We start from the raw sequence: 17,428 nt of genomic DNA, 5'->3' as shown, positions 1-17,428 counted from the left end.
ATTAATTAAATAAATAGTTATGACACATGTAATTAATTAATTATTGACACATTTAATTAATTATTTATGTATTTCACATTTTAATTAATTATTGACACATTTAATTAATTATTGACACATTTAATTAATTATTTATTGACACATTTAATTAATTATTTATGTATTTCACATTTTAATTAATTATTGACACATTTAATTAATTATTTAATGATATATTTATTTATTTCATTTTGGCAGTCCTGGCGCCTGGCTCTCATCATGAAATAATTTTATCTGTCAACCTCACCCATCAAACTCAGGGGGCGGGGTTAACGCAGCCCATGCAGCTTCTCTAACATTTGATTGGTTGCCGTGCAAAGTAAGTCAAAACAGGTCGATCCTAGATAATCGACTTGTGTAGACTTGGGGCAGCCAGGTATCCCAGAGTGCATTTCAAATCACAGGCAGCAATGTTGGTGGTGTAGTTTTAAAATAGCCCGTTTTTCTGTCACCAACTACACTTTTAACAGTGTTTTAGCTGCGAATGTCGCGCTGTAATCTTCACATGTCGGGTCAGGTTGTCAACATAGAACATGTTTGTGCTCAGATGTTTTCAGAGATTTCAGTAGCTCTGCTAACAGTCAGCATGCAGAGTGCACCGAGGGGGTTACGTTAACCGGTTTGTTTACATATTCCACTCTCCGTGTTCCACGTGTTGCATTCGCAGATTCTCATTTTCACCGAACGATCGTCTCTTTCCGCCTGGTCTTGTGTCTCTGTGCTTCTGTAACATAAAGAACGAGCTGACATTTTTCTCACGAAACCAGCGATCAGCTCAACAGGCCCTCAGTTTACCTGCATGCATCCTCCTCCTCACCTGTCAGCTGTTTAACACCTGCTGCTAATTCAAGAAACACGCCCACGTTACCTGGTTATAGTCACAGTTTAACTGGGCAGCCGGTGCTCGATATTATGCAACGTCAGCACATTTTTCTGCACAAGATAAGTAAATATAGTTTTTCCCGAGCGCAGAGCTGCTGGAGCTTGTTTCCCAACAGAGCACTTTATAGGCGAACCCACTTCATCAGCGGCTGATGTCCAATCATCGGCACACAGCTTTGAAACCTCACCTGAGTTTTAGCTCTCAGTGGTTAAACGCTGGACTTAATTCACTCAGGTTCTGTCTGTCGGTCACGTTTACTTCGCTGTTTTATTTACAACTGAGCAAATCGGTTTGGCTGAGGTTAAAGTTACGTTTCATAACTGCACAGTTTTACAGACGTTTAATGGTTCACTGGCACATGTGTTAGACTGAACCATTCGCTTTTCTTTATCTGGTGTGTTTTGGATTTAACAGTGAATTTTGAGATTAAACTGACTTTTAAAATGTTTTTATACAAAGAGGAAAGAGAAGGCGCATTTCCACCGAAAGGAGCAGAGTTTCCAACTACATGTTCATAATGCAGACTGCAACCTGGACAGAAATATTATATCATCTGTTTTTTAATAGTTATTCAACTGTATTCTAGGCACCAGCGATCTGTTAGAATTTTTAGAGTTTACTTAACTAAAAATAAATGAGGTTAACATATAATTTGTGTGATTTATTCTCTCTCTCTCTCTTTTTATTCATTTATTTATTTTTTTGCTTTTTCGGTCAAGTTATGTTTAACTGTCAAAGGTTTGTTACAAACTATGAAACACATGGTGCAGACTTCTGGATGTTAGAAGAAAACTAATACTGCTCATGAATGAGACTAAAGGCAGGAAGGTGTCCTTTAAAACTAAACATGTTAGTAGGACTTTAGTATTTATATCATAGTTTATGAAATAGCACGTGTATTTCAGTAATAGCCTACTGATTTCAGTGTAGTGGTGAACAGTCACACAGCTCACGTGGGTGTTATCTGTGATACTCCTTAACTATCATTTATCCAGGTTAACTTCAGTTAACTCTGAGCGGCTGGATCGACGGAGGTCAGACAACAATTTTACATGTATGATCTTAAAACAGGACACAGCCATTATCCGTCCTGGCCTCATATCAAATGTGAACGCAGACTGAGTCTATGTTTGACGTTTGCTTTATATCTAATCTTCCTCTCAAACATTTAAACAGCAGCGAGTCTGCAGCTGAGGGAACACAAACTCAAATTGTCGGAACGGGTTTGATCGTTTCTTGCGTTCATTTGGTAATTTATTAAATGTATAACTGTTATAACTGCTGAGTCTCTTACGCTGATGAAAATGCAGAAAACACAGATCATGAACACCTGTTCAACCAATCGCTTTCATTCCACTTTGACAAACTGACGGTTCATCTCTGTTACAGTGTTGCGTTAGACTGCTATATTTTTGTGTTCTTTATGCTGTAGATTTTCACGTCTCTGGAATAGTTGGCAGTATTAAGGATGCTTTTCTGTAAAATCATATTGATATGACCCGTGAATTATTTGTAGATGACAGTTAGATTAGTCAGCTGGGAAACTCTGGGTTAACTCATAGAGCTGAAGATATCGTGGACATGCTGACCTCGCTCTGTGGTGTACAGGTCCGTTTACCCTCATGATTAATATTCACAATAAAAATATTAGCCGAACATCATGAAGTCTGTATGTGTGTCATAGTTTCGAACAACCTTTGTACAGTTAAAGCAGTTACTACATGAGGAAACACCAACGTTATCTCTTTTATGCGTTTATACACAGGTCACGCTGATTACTGAACAAAAACCCAAAGATCAGCTGTTAATCGAATTTATTTGCTCTCTCTCCTCCTTAAACATGTTTTTAATGTTAGTTATAATTCAGAATTGGCGACTGAAACACGTAGGACACATAAGAACATCAGGAAATAAAACCCTGATAAATATAACCTCAGTAAAAGAAGTCCGTGTCAGCGGGGGTTATTACAGCTGTGTACCGGGGCCTGAGCTTTGTCGGTGGTAATAACAGCTCGATCGCTTGCGAGGCGAGCGGGTCTATCCACGCTTTGCCGTGAGATTGGGCAGACATCTCCGAAATCATCGAAGCACTTTTACAAAGAGGCTGTATCTTGAGAAACCGACCAGACACATGAAGATTAAACCACTACATTCTCGGCTAAAAAAATATTAAAACTGTATTTGGTGACACACACAAACAGGGTTTTTCAAAGTTCAGTTCTGTTAGTTTCCACATGCTGGTTGTTGTGTGCTAAAAACAATGGCTACCAGGCCAAAGCAATGGTTTTGAGTCGATCAGCGTTAACCCCGCCCCCTGAGTTTGATGGGTGAGGTTGACAGATAAAATTATTTCATGATGAGAGCCAGGCGCCAGGACTGCCAAAATGAAATAAATAAATATATCATTAAATAATTAATTAAATGTGTCAATAATTAATTAAAATGTGAAATACATAGATAATTAATTAAATGTGTCAATAAATAATTAATTAAATGTGTCAATAATTAATTAAATGTGTCAATAATTAATTAAAATGTGAAATACATAAATAATTAATTAAATGTGTCAATAATTAATTAATTACATGTGTCATAACTATTTATTTAATTAATTAATTCCAATTTTAATTAATTATTGCCACATTTAATTAATTATTTAATGGTGTATTTAATTAATTCATTATGGCAGTCCTGGCGTTCCATAACAGTCAGTGATATAGATTATATATATATATATATATATATATATATATATATATATATATATATATATATATATATATATATCATAATAATCTGACAATACTATAATATTGGCCATATTATATTTACATTACCATAGTGAGATGACTTTAGTCTCATGAACAACATTAACTAATTATTATTTACTAGCTAATCTTAAATGACTGTTCAGTACAGAAATGAAGCCCTTGAATCATGTTTTACAGTCCTGTGGTCTCAGCCTCAGATACTCAACTAATCAAAGTGATGTCATGACAAAAATGATTGACCAACAAAACAATTTTCTTCTTCATTTCTGTCAAACAAAGCTGTATGTAGCGTGTCTCGCGGTTAGTATCATGGTTGCTAGGCAACCTGAACAGCGCGACGAAGCATATACCGTCCCATTTCACAAGCCTCTCACTTCCGCACTTCTCGTACTTATAGTACGCACCGTACGTAGTACGCGTAGTGTGCGTACTTCAAGCGTGCATACCCCGAATTGGGACACAGCACCAGACTGCTAAACATCAAGTTTACCTTTGACCTCCAGCTATCACTGGCTGATGGAAGTAACACTTTGACCCACTGGATGATATTCAGTCAATAAACCAACAGTCTATCTGCTCTGCCTTTGATAAAGGATTGCAGGATACCACATGAAAGTGTCTTGCAATGGAGAGAAGTGCACTGCCAACTTTTATTAGCTAATGCTGAACAAAAGAGTGATTGAGAAGAGCTCAGCATGGTAAGAGGGTGGGAAATTATAAAATCCTTTTTAGTAGCATCACTTTATTGCCAGAGATATTTAAAGTCAATAAAAATAAATTTGTTTTGCCTCCGTCTCTAATAGAGACATTTTGTCCTGCTTTGAGAGGGAGAGGATTGCCTGGGCCGACCTTCTGCAACTCTTGAATTATGCCTGCATTTGCTCCTCAGTTTTGTCTCCCTGTTTTCACTTACTAAAACAAGAGAAACCTCGAGTTTATAGGCAAGGTGAGCTTGCTGAGAAGCAAGATGCCATGGGAGATTGGGTTGCTCAGCTTCTGGGGCCTTCTCATTGCTAAGATGAGGAATGACTGCCTGATTTAGCTAAGCCAACATACACTGTCCATGCAAATATAAGAACTCTCAATCAGCCAGCTTATTGCACAGAGGAAATTGCAGTCACACTATAGACCCAAGATATTTGCTTCTTCTTTTTTTGTACCTAAATGTACCCCAAAAGGCAGGAATTCAAGTTTCCAATTTCAAAGTCCAAGACTCACATAATGACTGGGAAAGTTGCAATACCAAAGCTCTCTCAGCACTGTTTCCATCCTGTAGACCACACAGTATTCACCCCTCACTGCCGCTGACCTCAATCTCTTACTTCCAAGCTGCCACAGAGGGCGATCAGCGGAGAACCGCTCACCACTTGTCTGACCCCGGGACCTCATAAGATGGAAACCCCCCTCTAGACAGAATCTTACAGAACAAACCGCACTGACTCAGAGAGCCAATCCACAGTGAGTTCACGTGGTAAGTGTGCTACTGTTGACTTCTATATGACTATGTAGGATTGTTCCGGGTTCTTAGTCATTCAGATCATATGTTGTAATGACTTGAACTTGTTTGAAAGAGACCCCACAGCTGAATGGAGCTCAGTGGATGAATGAATGGAGGGACATATGTGGCCTAATGTAGTCAGAAAAATACGACAAGCATAGGACACGTGGAAAACAGATCACTGTGTTAGAGTCTTGCCTTTTTATTGAGAATCACATAAAGATTGATTACAACACCACACTAACACAGTCACTTTTTAAGCTACGATTGCACCTCTGAGTTGTTATTCTAGTAATTATAATGGCAGCATGAGAGTTAGGGAATTTTGATGGATGGATGGGTGGATGACCACCTTGAACCCACGTTGTGGTAATGTCAGCAGACCAACAGCCTACAGTTATTATATTATTTGCCAGGGGGGAAGAAAAACAAAGGAGTGACAAAATATCTTCCGACACTTCCCAGCAAACATTTTGTTGGTGAATAACAGATGGCAGTCTTTCTCAATGTTGATTTATAATAAAATAAATAGCTATAAAATGATAGTTAACCTATGCTGTGAAACCTGTAATAGTGAATGAACAGTACGATCATGTTGGAATAAGTTGAGCTAATTTTTTTTAGTTTTTTTCCAAAGAAAAAATGAGAGCAGTTGATGAAATAGCAAAAAGCTGGAACGCTCCAAAAATCACTCAAGGTGTTCGAGTTGAATTAAAAGCAATTTCTCTGTGTTAATTTATGTAAAAACATTGACTCTATAAAGTCTCAATTCCAGGGTTAAATGTAATATTACACTCTTTCTGTTTGTAGGGGGTTGAGCTGAAGTGTTGCATTTTCTCTCCAAAGACTAAAACACTGCCAAATCCACCCTTCACAGACCCTGTCTGCTTCTCATCTACTTTCAAAAGAGGATGACAGGCACTGTCATCATCAAACAATGTACCACCTACTCGGCTGTTTCCAGATCTGATACAATTCATAATCTATCCTCAGTTTCATCTGGGACAAATCAGGATTTGATGTTCGGGATGCGTCATTGCCCACATTATTAGATCAGCTGAACGTGTCTAGACAAACTGAGCTGGAGCCTTTAATCTCAAAATCAGCCATGTACAGAGTGGAAATCCTGATAGAGGACAATTAAACCAACTTACCCCCAGAGCCTGGCGTTTTTAGTGAACAGCCTGAGACATCTGCTGTTCCAAATGTGGTATTAGCTGTGGCCCCTCTCAAAGTACTATCATCTCTGTTGTTGCACAGAGACGTTAAATTCAGGGCTTCAGGTCACTATTACTGTAATATAGGTCTTGACAATTAGCGTTACTTCATCAAACCTCCTTTAAATGGCTCGAGTCTCATCAATGTTCAGAGACGAGTCTTTCAAAATAAGCAGTGCAGAGTGCAACTTGTGCAGCTTCAATCATTTGGAGTAGAAGGCCAATATCTGAAGGATGTTTTGATTCAGTGGCTCCCCCTACTGCTCAGGAGCCGGTCACTGCATTCAGACACGGAGCCTAGAGGAGAGACGTCAAAGTTGTGCAGCCTCTTTGGCCTTCAGCCGGCTGGTCCAGTGAAACTCTTTTTTCCGTCAGTGTAAAGAAGTTTAACTAGCCAATCATGCCTGAAATGTCTCAGTTTTCCGACATGAAGAACAAATGCTGCTGTGGTAAATATAAGACGTGTCAGCACAACTGTTGAGGCTTAAAATGACAGATTTTTTCCCCCTCGATAGTTTTAGTCCAACAGCAGTCCAAAACCCAAACATGCCCACTTTCTCATGCCTTTTAAAGCGGCCATTAAATATTCACGTTCTCCACAGACATTTTCATATTCACATAAATATTATTTTCTGTGTTTAATGAAACCTAGAACATAATCTCGTATGCTCCCACTGACAGTATTGCAGTCGGTTCCAGCTCTGATCACCACTTTTTCCCCTTTCACTTCACAATCCCCCCTGAAACCTTTTTGGATCCAAAAGTAGATAAGGTGGATGCTCTGTGGCTGCCTGGCTAGTTTTGTATGGTTTGGTGATACATGGTGCTTCTCTAAAAGTGGACCTCCAAGTTGCACCTCAGGATCTCCTCTTTGTGGCCCAAGACAGACATGGCCTGAGCACCTTGCCACCTCTGATCTTGGATCTGCACCACATTACTGCTGCATAAATAACCTAGATTCTTTAACAGTTCATTTCTATGATATTACAGCCTGTGAGAAATGGGCCAAATCAGACTAACCACACTGATCAAATAAAAAGACTGTGTGGTTGGCAATGAGTTCCACAAATAAATCCATGAATTACGAGAATCAATGCTCCCAGAGTTCCCCATCACAAAAGATTAAATAGCCTCTTTAAACCGATCATGTCACCATATCTGTGACACCATCCCTCTGCGCGAATCCTCTATGTGGTGTTCCACTTTTTCCTAATGCCTGGCAGTCTTTATGTGCAGGTTGTTTCGAATGAATGGTTGTTGTTTTTTTGCGCAAATCCAACAGCTAAAACACTCCCAGGACCCATTCTTCTTTCAGGATTTGTCTCATTGTGACTTTCCTGCTCTTCCTCTGGATTAAATTCAAGTTGCTGGTTCGGTATTCTGGCAAAGTGTAAGTGGTCAGAGATTTCCAGAGAGAAATCTAAAATTATTATCCAGAGCTTTTTGAAGGAGATGACCTAGAAATGAGATGGCCAAATTCTATTCTGATTTTGTCTTTTACAGACGGTTACGCACATTTATGAATTATGAATTCCTACTTCGAGTCTTACACTGAACACTGCAGACATGTTTCCTCAATGAAAAACAAAATACTCTATAGACAAATGAAGTAATGACAAGATAAAACTGAGCATGATTTGTGCAAAAGCCAACAGCAACATTCTCTACTGGCAGTTTTTATTGTGTTACGCAACATGTGAACAGCATAACTACAAAATTAGGAGTAAAAAAATTAGAAATTCCTTGTTAAGAGTTCACCATCTATTTTAATTTGATGTCCTTTTTTGGGCAGTCTTAAAATCACTGTGGTCCAAAATCTCATCTGCAGAAAGGCTGACGCACTGGAGCTGTGGAAACATCATCTGGTGGCCTTCCCATTTTCATGAACATCCATCCTGTAAGCAAGGACAATGTCAAGTTCTTTTAAATCCTGAGTATGAACACAAACCGCACTAACAAGAATGGTATTCATTCAGCATAATGACACTTTCACAGATGACTGAACACACCCGTTCTCGTCTTTGAGGTGCTGGTACAACTCGAACTTGCTGTTCACAGAGCTGGCTCTTCCAAAAAACTCTTGGTGCTTCCTGGAATTGACTGCAGTGATTCGGTTGCTCCACATAGTGAGGAGTGAGACAGGACCTGCAAAGACAGCGAATCAAAAACATACAAATAGTTTGTATGGTGTTAGTTTCTTTTAAAAATGTGCCTTATACTGTGATAAAATGTCAATAAATTAGTGAAACTGTATCCGCGCTTCTGTATCGTATTATGAAAGGAGATCAGGTGTCAACTGTTGGTACCTTTCGATCTTTCTGGAGGCTGAATCTCCTCTGAGGTTAAGCGAGGCTTTTTGTTGAGCGGCTCTGGGGAATCTGGGGAATCCTTGATGACCTCTGACTCCTGCTCATCTTTATCCATCAAACCCTTTAGTCTTTGAGACAGAGGAGCATACATCAGAAATATTAAAGTTTGGTTCTTTTATCTCTTTCTTCTCTGTTGTATCCAATAAGCTCAATAAAAATAAGCTGTGAATCCACATGGAAAAATGATAGACTAAATTATTTTTGCTAAAACAAACCGAAGGTTCTCGGGCACTACTGACCTCTCCGAGTCCTGCCAGCTTTTGTCGTCTGTCTCCTTGCTGCCATTTTTCTCTGTCCTGTCCTCCCTCTCCTCTCTCTTCCTCCCTCTCTTCTTCCGGTCCTCCTCCTCTGGAGGTTTGCTGCGGCAGGCGATGATGCAATCCAGAACTCGCTGGTGCCTGTCAGTCGCCCCGGCGTGAGTCTTCACTAATGTTTCCAGCTCATTCCACATTATGCGGTACTGCTCATCCCTGGAGATAATAATTATGTGGAAATATTAATGCTGATTTCCGCTGGTAAGCCAGGACTGGGGAGTGTAAAATGATCACAACTGAGGTAATACCTCTTGGGGCCTTTGCCTCTAGATCCTACAGTGGAAATGGGGAGTGGGTCGTTCTTTCTCTCCATATCTACCAGGTTGTAAACGGTCTTCTGGCAGGTGAGAACATCCTCATCTGTCAAAGTCTCTTTTACTATCAGGTTAGCCAGAGGAACCACCTAATAGAGCAAAAACGACACAGGCGTGTGCTAAAGGGGGTGTGGGGCAACTGGAAAAAGACAAATCTTTGGTAGAAATAAGAAAGAACACTGATAATCAGGAAGACTAGTATTCCTGGATGGTGCCCTCACTGCCTGCATGTTGAAGATGGTCGTCTGGGAGATGATCATTGGCCAGTATCGAGTGTGCCGCTCCAGCTGAGCTTTGGCCCTCTCAGCTGGCAGCTTCCCTGAGGGATCGTGGGAAGATTCTGACACAGGAGTGAGCCGGTTCTCCCTCATAAATTCACCAAAATCCTGAGGAAAAAATGTAAAAAAACAAAAACATTTAGGATCAGATCAACTTTGCTGAATATTTCTGAACAGCTGATGGGAGCTGTACATACAGTGATGCGGTAGTCTGTCACACGGCCTCCGCAGCCCTCGCTGATGGAGGGCGGGTCCTCTAGCGTGGAGCGGTTGCTGTTGAGTACGTGCAGGAAAATCTCGCCTCCGTGGCTACTGAGCATGTGGCTGATTACCTTTGAACCCGACTTCCTCGGCTGCTCCAGCAACACGGACCGACCTGTTATCAGCACATCAACACGAATAATCAGCGGTTTGCAGGAACAGTCAAAAAAATAGGACTTCAACACAAAAAATAAACAAATTGTGATGAATCCAGTTTACCGTTAAGGAGAAAATTGGTCAAGCATGACGAGGGACGACTGTTGACATCTGTGGGGGAGATGCGATAGGCTCCTGTGCAGTAATGTAGCTCTGAAGTGAAAAAAAAACAGATCTTTTGACCACCATTAATTACAACATAAAACATGAACAATGCCTCCTTCACTGATGACTCATTTTTCCCCCCTAGATGGTAACTATTTGTCTATTACAACCATTATTGTTATTTTATAACAAGATCCCAGAAGGACACTGTAACAGAGATGCACAGGTTGTACAATTTTGGTCAGATACTGTTCTGTTTTTCTTTGTTTCTTACGTTTCTGTTCTTATTGATTTCTCCAGCTCTAAATCACTGAGACAACATATTAGGACCAGCCGCTGTCATCATTAAAAGATATTTTTATAGCTAATATCAGTCCACAATCCCAATATACTGTGTATACCTAGTCTGCAAATTAACAGAACAAATACATTAAAACTATAAACTGAACAAATGTCGCTGCTTAAATTAGACTTGAGGATAAATATTCTAACTCAAGAAAGCGTGGCCTAAGACCAGTGGCGTTCCTGAGGGCCTCGTCTCTTGTGCACAGAGATTTCTCCACATTTTTGGAATGTTTTTGTTCTTACGTACTGTGGAGGTTTTCACAATTTTTCTGAAAATTGACCTGTTAGTCAGTTAAAATAAATAGCTGTAAACCAGCTTGTTCTTTTAAGTATCACTGACGTGTTGCTGCCATCAAATTGAAAATGAGCTAATTCATTTGAAGAGACAGTACCATGTCTCAGTTTAAACGTGGTATTTTTTCTGTGTACTTTTGTACATAAGTTATAGATTTATGAGATTAAAAAAACAAACAAAAAAACAATGCATGGTGTTGTAAAACCATGGTGTTGTAAAACCTTTTAAATGAAGAATAAGTGAGGTTATTCTTTGTTGCAATTTTTCCCACCTATGCTGTTTGTTCGTGGAGTACACCATTTTAACGTAACCGTCTCCTTGAGTCCATTTTCTCTAGTGCTGGTCCCCGCCATGTGTAAGTCTCCTACACAACACAAACACAACATTGACATATTTTATTTATTTCGAAGATTAAGAACTCAAAACACCAACAAGGAGCCCATTGAGCTGTCCAGCTTGTACCTCGCCTCCCAACTAAAGCTAGGACGCACACGCTCCACCTAATTCTTGCAAGATTTCTGAAATACTTTATTTTGTGTAGCAGGGTTTCAACAGCATTTCTTACAATGGGAAAACAGCAGTTTCAACCTCCTGACCTGTTTAACTGGCTCATTTAGAGCTAGGCAGACCTGTAACGTGGGCACTCACCACTTTTAAAGAACTCGAGGTGGGCGTCTCGGTGATGCAAGAGCTCAACGTCATAATTAGCCGATGTGTTGGCATGCTGCTCTTCCTGTCCACCCACAGAGACATTAACAAACAAAGGTCAGCGTGAAGTCAGCTCCTAAAAGGTTCAAACTCACACAAATGCACAAACACACATCGACACTGCTGATTTCATGTCCCAAAGGGCAAAACGATAAACAAAGTAAAAGGAAAAATGTTGGTTCATTCAATGACCCAAGTTTTAAAGCAGAGATTATTATTCAGTTTAAACATGCTTTGATGTGTTTAAAAGGTTTGTTTTGATAATAGGACTTGTTTACTTTTGAATATGGGCAACACTACTATCAATTTGAAAAAAAAAAAGTCAGTACATGGATAGCTGGAAAAGCTGGAATCCAGATTAAAGGGATAGATGCGCTCAAAAACTAGTTACAAAAAAAAAAGCACAATGGAACACACTGAGACACTAAATGGAAGATCTCGGGAAGAGAGACCGTTTTCAAGGGGTGGATAGAGAGCAGGGGAAGTCTGATACACTTTTAGGGCATCTACACATTGACAGAATTTAATAAATCAGAAGAGGCAACGCTGGTCACAGATGTTTCCACTTATGAACACTTGAATGCAACAAATTCTGAAGTTTTCTTTTAGTTTTTGTCATAAAAATAATCTCTACAATCAGACCAAAAAGATTTCCCCACAAATCAAATGCCTTTAAAACTACATTTGAACTTCGTAAGTCCACATGAGACCAGAGTTGCCCGTCCTTTACTTGATCCAACTGACACATCAGGATAAATTCATGACCCTAACGCTCAAAATATACACACTACATGATGCAAACTCTGCCCCCTTCCTCAGTTTGATGTGTGTGTGATCAGAGTACTAACCTGTTCGCAAACATTTAATGTGGGCTAGCAAAACAGAAAATACAGCATGAAACCAGCAGCAGGTTCACAGTCACATCGACATGCAGATGAGATCAAACAAAAGATGCGACTAGAGTGCATTGGGTTATTTTAGTGAAGCGAGGGTTCACACTTTATAAGCAAGCAAAGAAACAAAATGTGGATATGAGTGAGAAAAGAGGATAAAAAAAAAAACATAAAACCAATCAGTCCAATAAAAAAAAAGTGAGAAGTGCACTGTATTCTAAAAAAAAAAAAAAAGATTTCTATACTAGCAGAATGGAAAGACAAACATGTTATTTTAATCAACATTTTGGCAAAAGATGTGCAAGAGCAGATAAAAGGCAGGACGAAGATGGCCTTTACCTTCATGGGGATGTTCGTTATGGTGGTGGAGGCCAAGTCAAAGTGCTGCTGGACCAAAATGTTGAGTTTGGTGGCCAGGTGCCTCCCAGCTCGAACACTGTGCACCTCACTGGTGAGCAGAGGAGAGATCTGAGACACAAAGAGAGGGACACAGTGAAAAGCTGGATTGTGATAGATTAAATGGGATTTGGGTGAAATTCAGTGTTAACACGTCTTCACTTTCTATAATGGTTGATTTTAATTAAATGTTGACCGTCAAGCTTTTCACCCACCTCTTTCTTGGGCCGGTCAGACACGAGTGTGTCTTCACCCTGTGGGTAGATGTGAACTAGAACCAGCTCACACTGCTGGATGGCCATGAGCCTAAAATCCACAACAATGACTTTTAATATTACAAGCAATACCAGAGTTCCACTTTTTATAACCAAGTCAGGATCATCTGGACAACTCTTTCTTTGCTGCGTACTGACCTGTCAGAGCCTGCTGCCAGTTTGTTTTGCTCTATAATAGTTTCCTGGATGCAGTCTTCCAGCATGCGCACATGTGTGTCGCTGCACGACAAAAAACAAAAAGAGCAGGAATTTATGGACAAGTAAAATGACAAGTGTAACAAGAGTACATGGCTGCAAAGAGGCACATGTGCTTGTTTGTTAATCTGCTGACAAAGGACCCATGTTCCATGTAAGCCCCCCTCAGACATGCACTCCTTCCAATCAATCTGACAGCTTTTGAACATGAAGGTTCTAAGATTGACTCGTTACCTCAGAGAGAAAGCAATGCAATTTCTATTTTTATAAACAAAATTATTTCGTTGATACATTCTTATCATTAAAAAAATTTAAATAAATATTACCTGACAAAACTGGTTTGAAAAAAAAAAAGACTTAGGATAGTTCAGAAACTGTTCAGCATCTGTTTTGATGCATTCAAACCTCTCTCTCTCTCTGAGCCTGTGACGGACGAGTACATACTCTTCTCTTAGCGACAATGAGGAAACAAACAAAAAAAGTGTTTAGAAAGCCTGGTTACACCTCACTAGAGTTGATGCAGACAATGCTTTTTGCCAGAAGTGCAACATGTCTTGCACATTTGGTAAAACATGCTTCTTCAGCAGATAAGTGAAGCCAATATGTTTTAGTATCCCGCGTGTAAAAGGACTGTTTTTCTAGCTGCCTGTTATGGGCTTTCCATCACTGTATTAGCTGTGTGGTAACCTTCATCCAAGTATAGATGAGAGTTTTATTATGGCTTTAACTCACATTGCACAAGGTTTTCAGTGATACAGTTGTATAAGTTATTCTTATGACTCAAACAAAATAAAGAGCTGAAGCACTGAACACGTGGCCTCTGTTTACCTTTTAGCATTAGTTAGGCAGATAATACGGCCTCTGTTAGCAACTCTGTCAGCTGTGTCCATCAGAGCGATGCGCTTCTCATGCTGCAGCTCTGTGATCTTACATAATGACTCCACTGCAGCTACCAGGCCATGCAAGATGCTGCAGCACTCCGGGTCCTCGCGAGGGTTTGGTGGCCCAACAGCTGCCAGAGCTGACATGAGCTGTGAAGAAAGATGGGAGACACTGAGTTCAAAGGAAATGTCTCCAAATTGTGACAAAGTTGATGTTAGATATTGCAACTAATTCAATTCAGGCAGCTTATTCCGTTTAAATGTGCAGTGGATTACCTCGTGAGTGCTCTGATCTTCCCTCCTCCAGCTATTCAGTATGTGAAACTCTGAATCACTCACAATGTAATTAACCTGGAAAATAAAGAGGAGGCAGAAAATGTCAGTGGCATGGATGACATCAAAAGGTGGACATCCAGCATGTCCAGTCTCATAATTATATCACTTAGATGGACAAACAATAAAAAACAGACACTAACCAGTTTGTCCTTTGGATAAACATCATAAAGGATCCGGCAGTACTCCATGGAGCACTCCACAGCACACGTCCACAGGGACTTTGACACCGGGGCCAAAGGAATGACCCCTTGAGCTCGGCTCTTTGTCAGCACATCACACTCCACCTGCTGACGACTGGACTCTGCCATGTAGGGACAGTGATCCACTACGAAGACAGTCTTGTGTGCCACAGAGAACATCTTCATTTTGCAAATCTGCAGAGTGAGATAAACCATAAGAAAAACAGAGCCAGACAGGAATGTTAGCTGTCTATATATTTTGTTGTTTGTTTATTTTTGTTAGGAAACATGTAGGCCCCTGACACATTCAAGGAACAACCTGAACCTACCTAAGGGTCTATTTCTGGCATGATCTGGGGCTACTATTATCCTTAACACGGACATTATGCTATGGCTTTTGCAACTACCACATCTCAGCAGTATAAAACACCTACACTTGACATTTAGACAGTGTGCCTCACCCCTCTATTGTGGTTCTACATAGTCCAACACTTTCCAATACAACCTGCTTGTTTTTTTCTTTCTTTAATTAAAAGTGCAATAGGAAGGTGAAGAATAGTGTGCAGACAGGGTGGAGTGAATGGAGTATCACGGGTGAGAAGGATAGGTTCACAGGTATTGAGACTTGCTATGATGTATTTTTCAAAGATGGTGGTTCTAACAAAAAGACAGAAGGCCAAGCTGGAGGTGGCAGACCTGAAGGTGCTAAGATTTTAAGTGAGATTGAAAACAATAGACAGGATTAGCGATACAGAGGGTTGATGTTACACAGACGAGAATGCCAGCAATAGGGTGAGATGGAAGATGAGCACCCAGAAGAAGAAGTAGTTGTTTTGTTATGTTTTGTCCTGTCTTGTATCTTATTTAGACACAAGACAGGAAATGATCTCTAAATTGGTACATACACTTCCTCAAGCTTTCTAATAAACAAAACCTGGTTAAAACATCCCAAGAAGCCTAGATAAAATAACCCAGGTGTCTTTGGAGTGAAATAAACCTATGCACTAACCTTACAAAGAATACATTTATGACCTCATATGACCTAAACCAAGTACGCAGCATAGATTATATATTACTACAAGCAATCTCTATGACTGTTCATATTCAGGTTGGGTCAATTTCCACCTCTGTTTTACTGCCATTTATGTTGACTCACCTGGTGGAAAACTTGGGAAGGTAACGCTTCCCGGTCTGGAAACAACATGAATCGTCTGAAAAGCCCTGGTATCTGTATTTTTCTAAGTCACACTCTGACTGTTAAACCCCCTCTCCGTCTGCAGCGCGATGATCCTGACGCGTTTCAGGACATGTTAATTAATATGCGAACGTCCAACGACCTGCTAATAAGAGCATGTCACCGAGCAGCGCGTTAGCCTGTCAGCTAACACCAGTCGCAACCATTTATTTGCTGATTCACCTTTATGACCGGCGGTTTAAACATTTAATGGTAGCATTTGTGTAATTCCAGGATAAACGTCTTCTAATTAACCAACTTCCAAACAACCGTTGCCTAGCAATTTTTTTGCAGACACTTGGGGGAAAAAAAGCACAAACAATACAGTTCAAGTTGCTACAAGCTAGCAGGTTTGTTATTGGCGGAAATGTGTTGAGAGGTGTTCCGCCTCTTCTTCTTCTTTGACGTTCTAAAGCAGCTCACAGAGGTGGCGCTATATTACTGCCATCTTCTGGATTTATTAGTCACACGCATAGTTTTTTTTCCCGCTTATTTGTCTGTTTTGTTTTTGCTTGTCTGACATTGTTTTGTTTATAATCCCTTGTGTGAACGTAAGGAATGTGTTAATACGTGAAAGTCATTACTAAGAGCTTCTGAAACTTCTTTTATGTGCACTGTATATAGGTTTTCTTCTTCTTCTTCTTCATTCTATCTTCTATGGAAGCCACTGAAGAAAAAGTTTTTTTGTCATCAGTAAGTTAAAAACTTAAATGTAACTTAAAGAATATATACTATATATATATAAAGATATATAATTTCATAACTCAAAGGTTAAGAGTTGTATAGCTCTCAAAAGTTGACTAACTGACCAAGTATCCTAAAATCTGGAGTTTTTTCTGAGTAAATCAGCATTTCAAGATATATTAAAATTCTCATTGACAACCCAGTTCCCAAGGTCACCAAATTCCAATAAACTTTTTAAGGCCTACTTTTTTCTGTTTCTTAACCAACACGGTGCCATGCATATTCTTTTCTGTCTGTTGATTCCAGTACTGCCCCATCAGGTTTGGACAGTTTAATATTCATTAGAATTGCCCTTTCTCTTTCAGCAGATTAGCTGGTTGTTGGTTCGGCTTGTTGTTTCCTTTCTTGTTGCTTGCAATGCTCATAAAACACTGCAGGCACTTAGTGTTAGGATTGGCTCATACATACATGCAGGACTAGAGCAGCGCAGATACTGAAGGACCCGTCCCACCCTGGCAACAAACTGTTCCAACTTCTGCAATCCGGTAGAAGGTTTCACATCATCCGGGCATGGACAGAGAGACTCAAGAGGAGCTTCTATCCCCAAGCCATCCGGGCCCTGTTTTGCTCTATAATAGTTTAGAACATGTGTAGTCTGCAACAGTGAATGTGTCTGTGAGCATGTGATGTGATCAGTGAAATGTGAGTGTGTGTGTGTGTAGAAAACAGAGGTGCTAAAGATCTAATCATCTTACACAATGACAACCATTTTGATCCACAATTCTCTAACAATCGTCTGTCC

General features: G+C 40.0%; 1 protein-coding gene across 2 annotated transcripts; it reads right to left on the bottom strand.

The window, feature by feature from the left end:
• Nucleotides 1-3,706: 3,706 nt before the first annotated feature.
• Nucleotides 3,707-16,331, bottom strand: ints13 (integrator complex subunit 13). Of its 2 annotated transcripts, XM_085137318.1 has the most exons (18): nt 15,865-16,331; nt 14,670-14,903; nt 14,470-14,544; nt 14,141-14,343; nt 13,256-13,336; nt 13,058-13,148; nt 12,786-12,914; nt 12,402-12,425; nt 11,494-11,578; nt 11,117-11,209; nt 10,164-10,253; nt 9,881-10,059; nt 9,627-9,791; nt 9,340-9,494; nt 9,017-9,247; nt 8,715-8,845; nt 8,418-8,553; nt 3,707-8,303 (listed from the first exon to the last, which is right to left on the bottom strand). In XM_085137318.1, the coding sequence occupies exons 1-18, from the start codon at nt 15,910-15,912 to the stop codon at nt 8,267-8,269; spliced, it is 2,187 nt and encodes a 728-aa protein (XP_084993444.1). In that variant the 5' UTR covers nt 15,913-16,331; the 3' UTR covers nt 3,707-8,266. The 2 variants fall into 2 exon arrangements, with proteins under 2 accessions (XP_084993444.1, XP_084993446.1); XM_085137320.1 differs by lacking the exon at nt 12,402-12,425 and having other exon boundaries at nt 15,865-16,330.
• Between the last annotated feature and the right edge of the window lie 1,097 nt (nt 16,332-17,428).

The sequence above is a fragment of the Neolamprologus multifasciatus genome, chromosome 17, assembly GCF_963576455.1.
Source record: "Neolamprologus multifasciatus chromosome 17, fNeoMul1.2, whole genome shotgun sequence".
Taxonomy (NCBI): domain Eukaryota; kingdom Metazoa; phylum Chordata; class Actinopteri; order Cichliformes; family Cichlidae; genus Neolamprologus; species Neolamprologus multifasciatus.
Note: the sequence above shows the minus strand (reverse complement) of the source record. Positions and strands in the feature narration are given on the sequence as shown.

Bases quoted from the DNA above. Each gene is read 5' to 3' on its own strand.
- ints13 (XM_085137318.1), bottom strand. From the start codon at position 15,912: ATGTTGTTTCCAGACCGGGAAGCGTTACCTTCCCAAGTTTTCCACCAG. The intron at 13,337-14,140 runs GTAAACAGAGGC...TTTGTCGTGCAG, and splicing joins TGCCTAACTAATGCTAAAAG to CGACACACATGTGCGCATGC. The intron at 8,846-9,016 runs GTCAGTAGTGCC...TCTGTCTCAAAG, and splicing joins AGCTGGCAGGACTCGGAGAG to ACTAAAGGGTTTGATGGATA.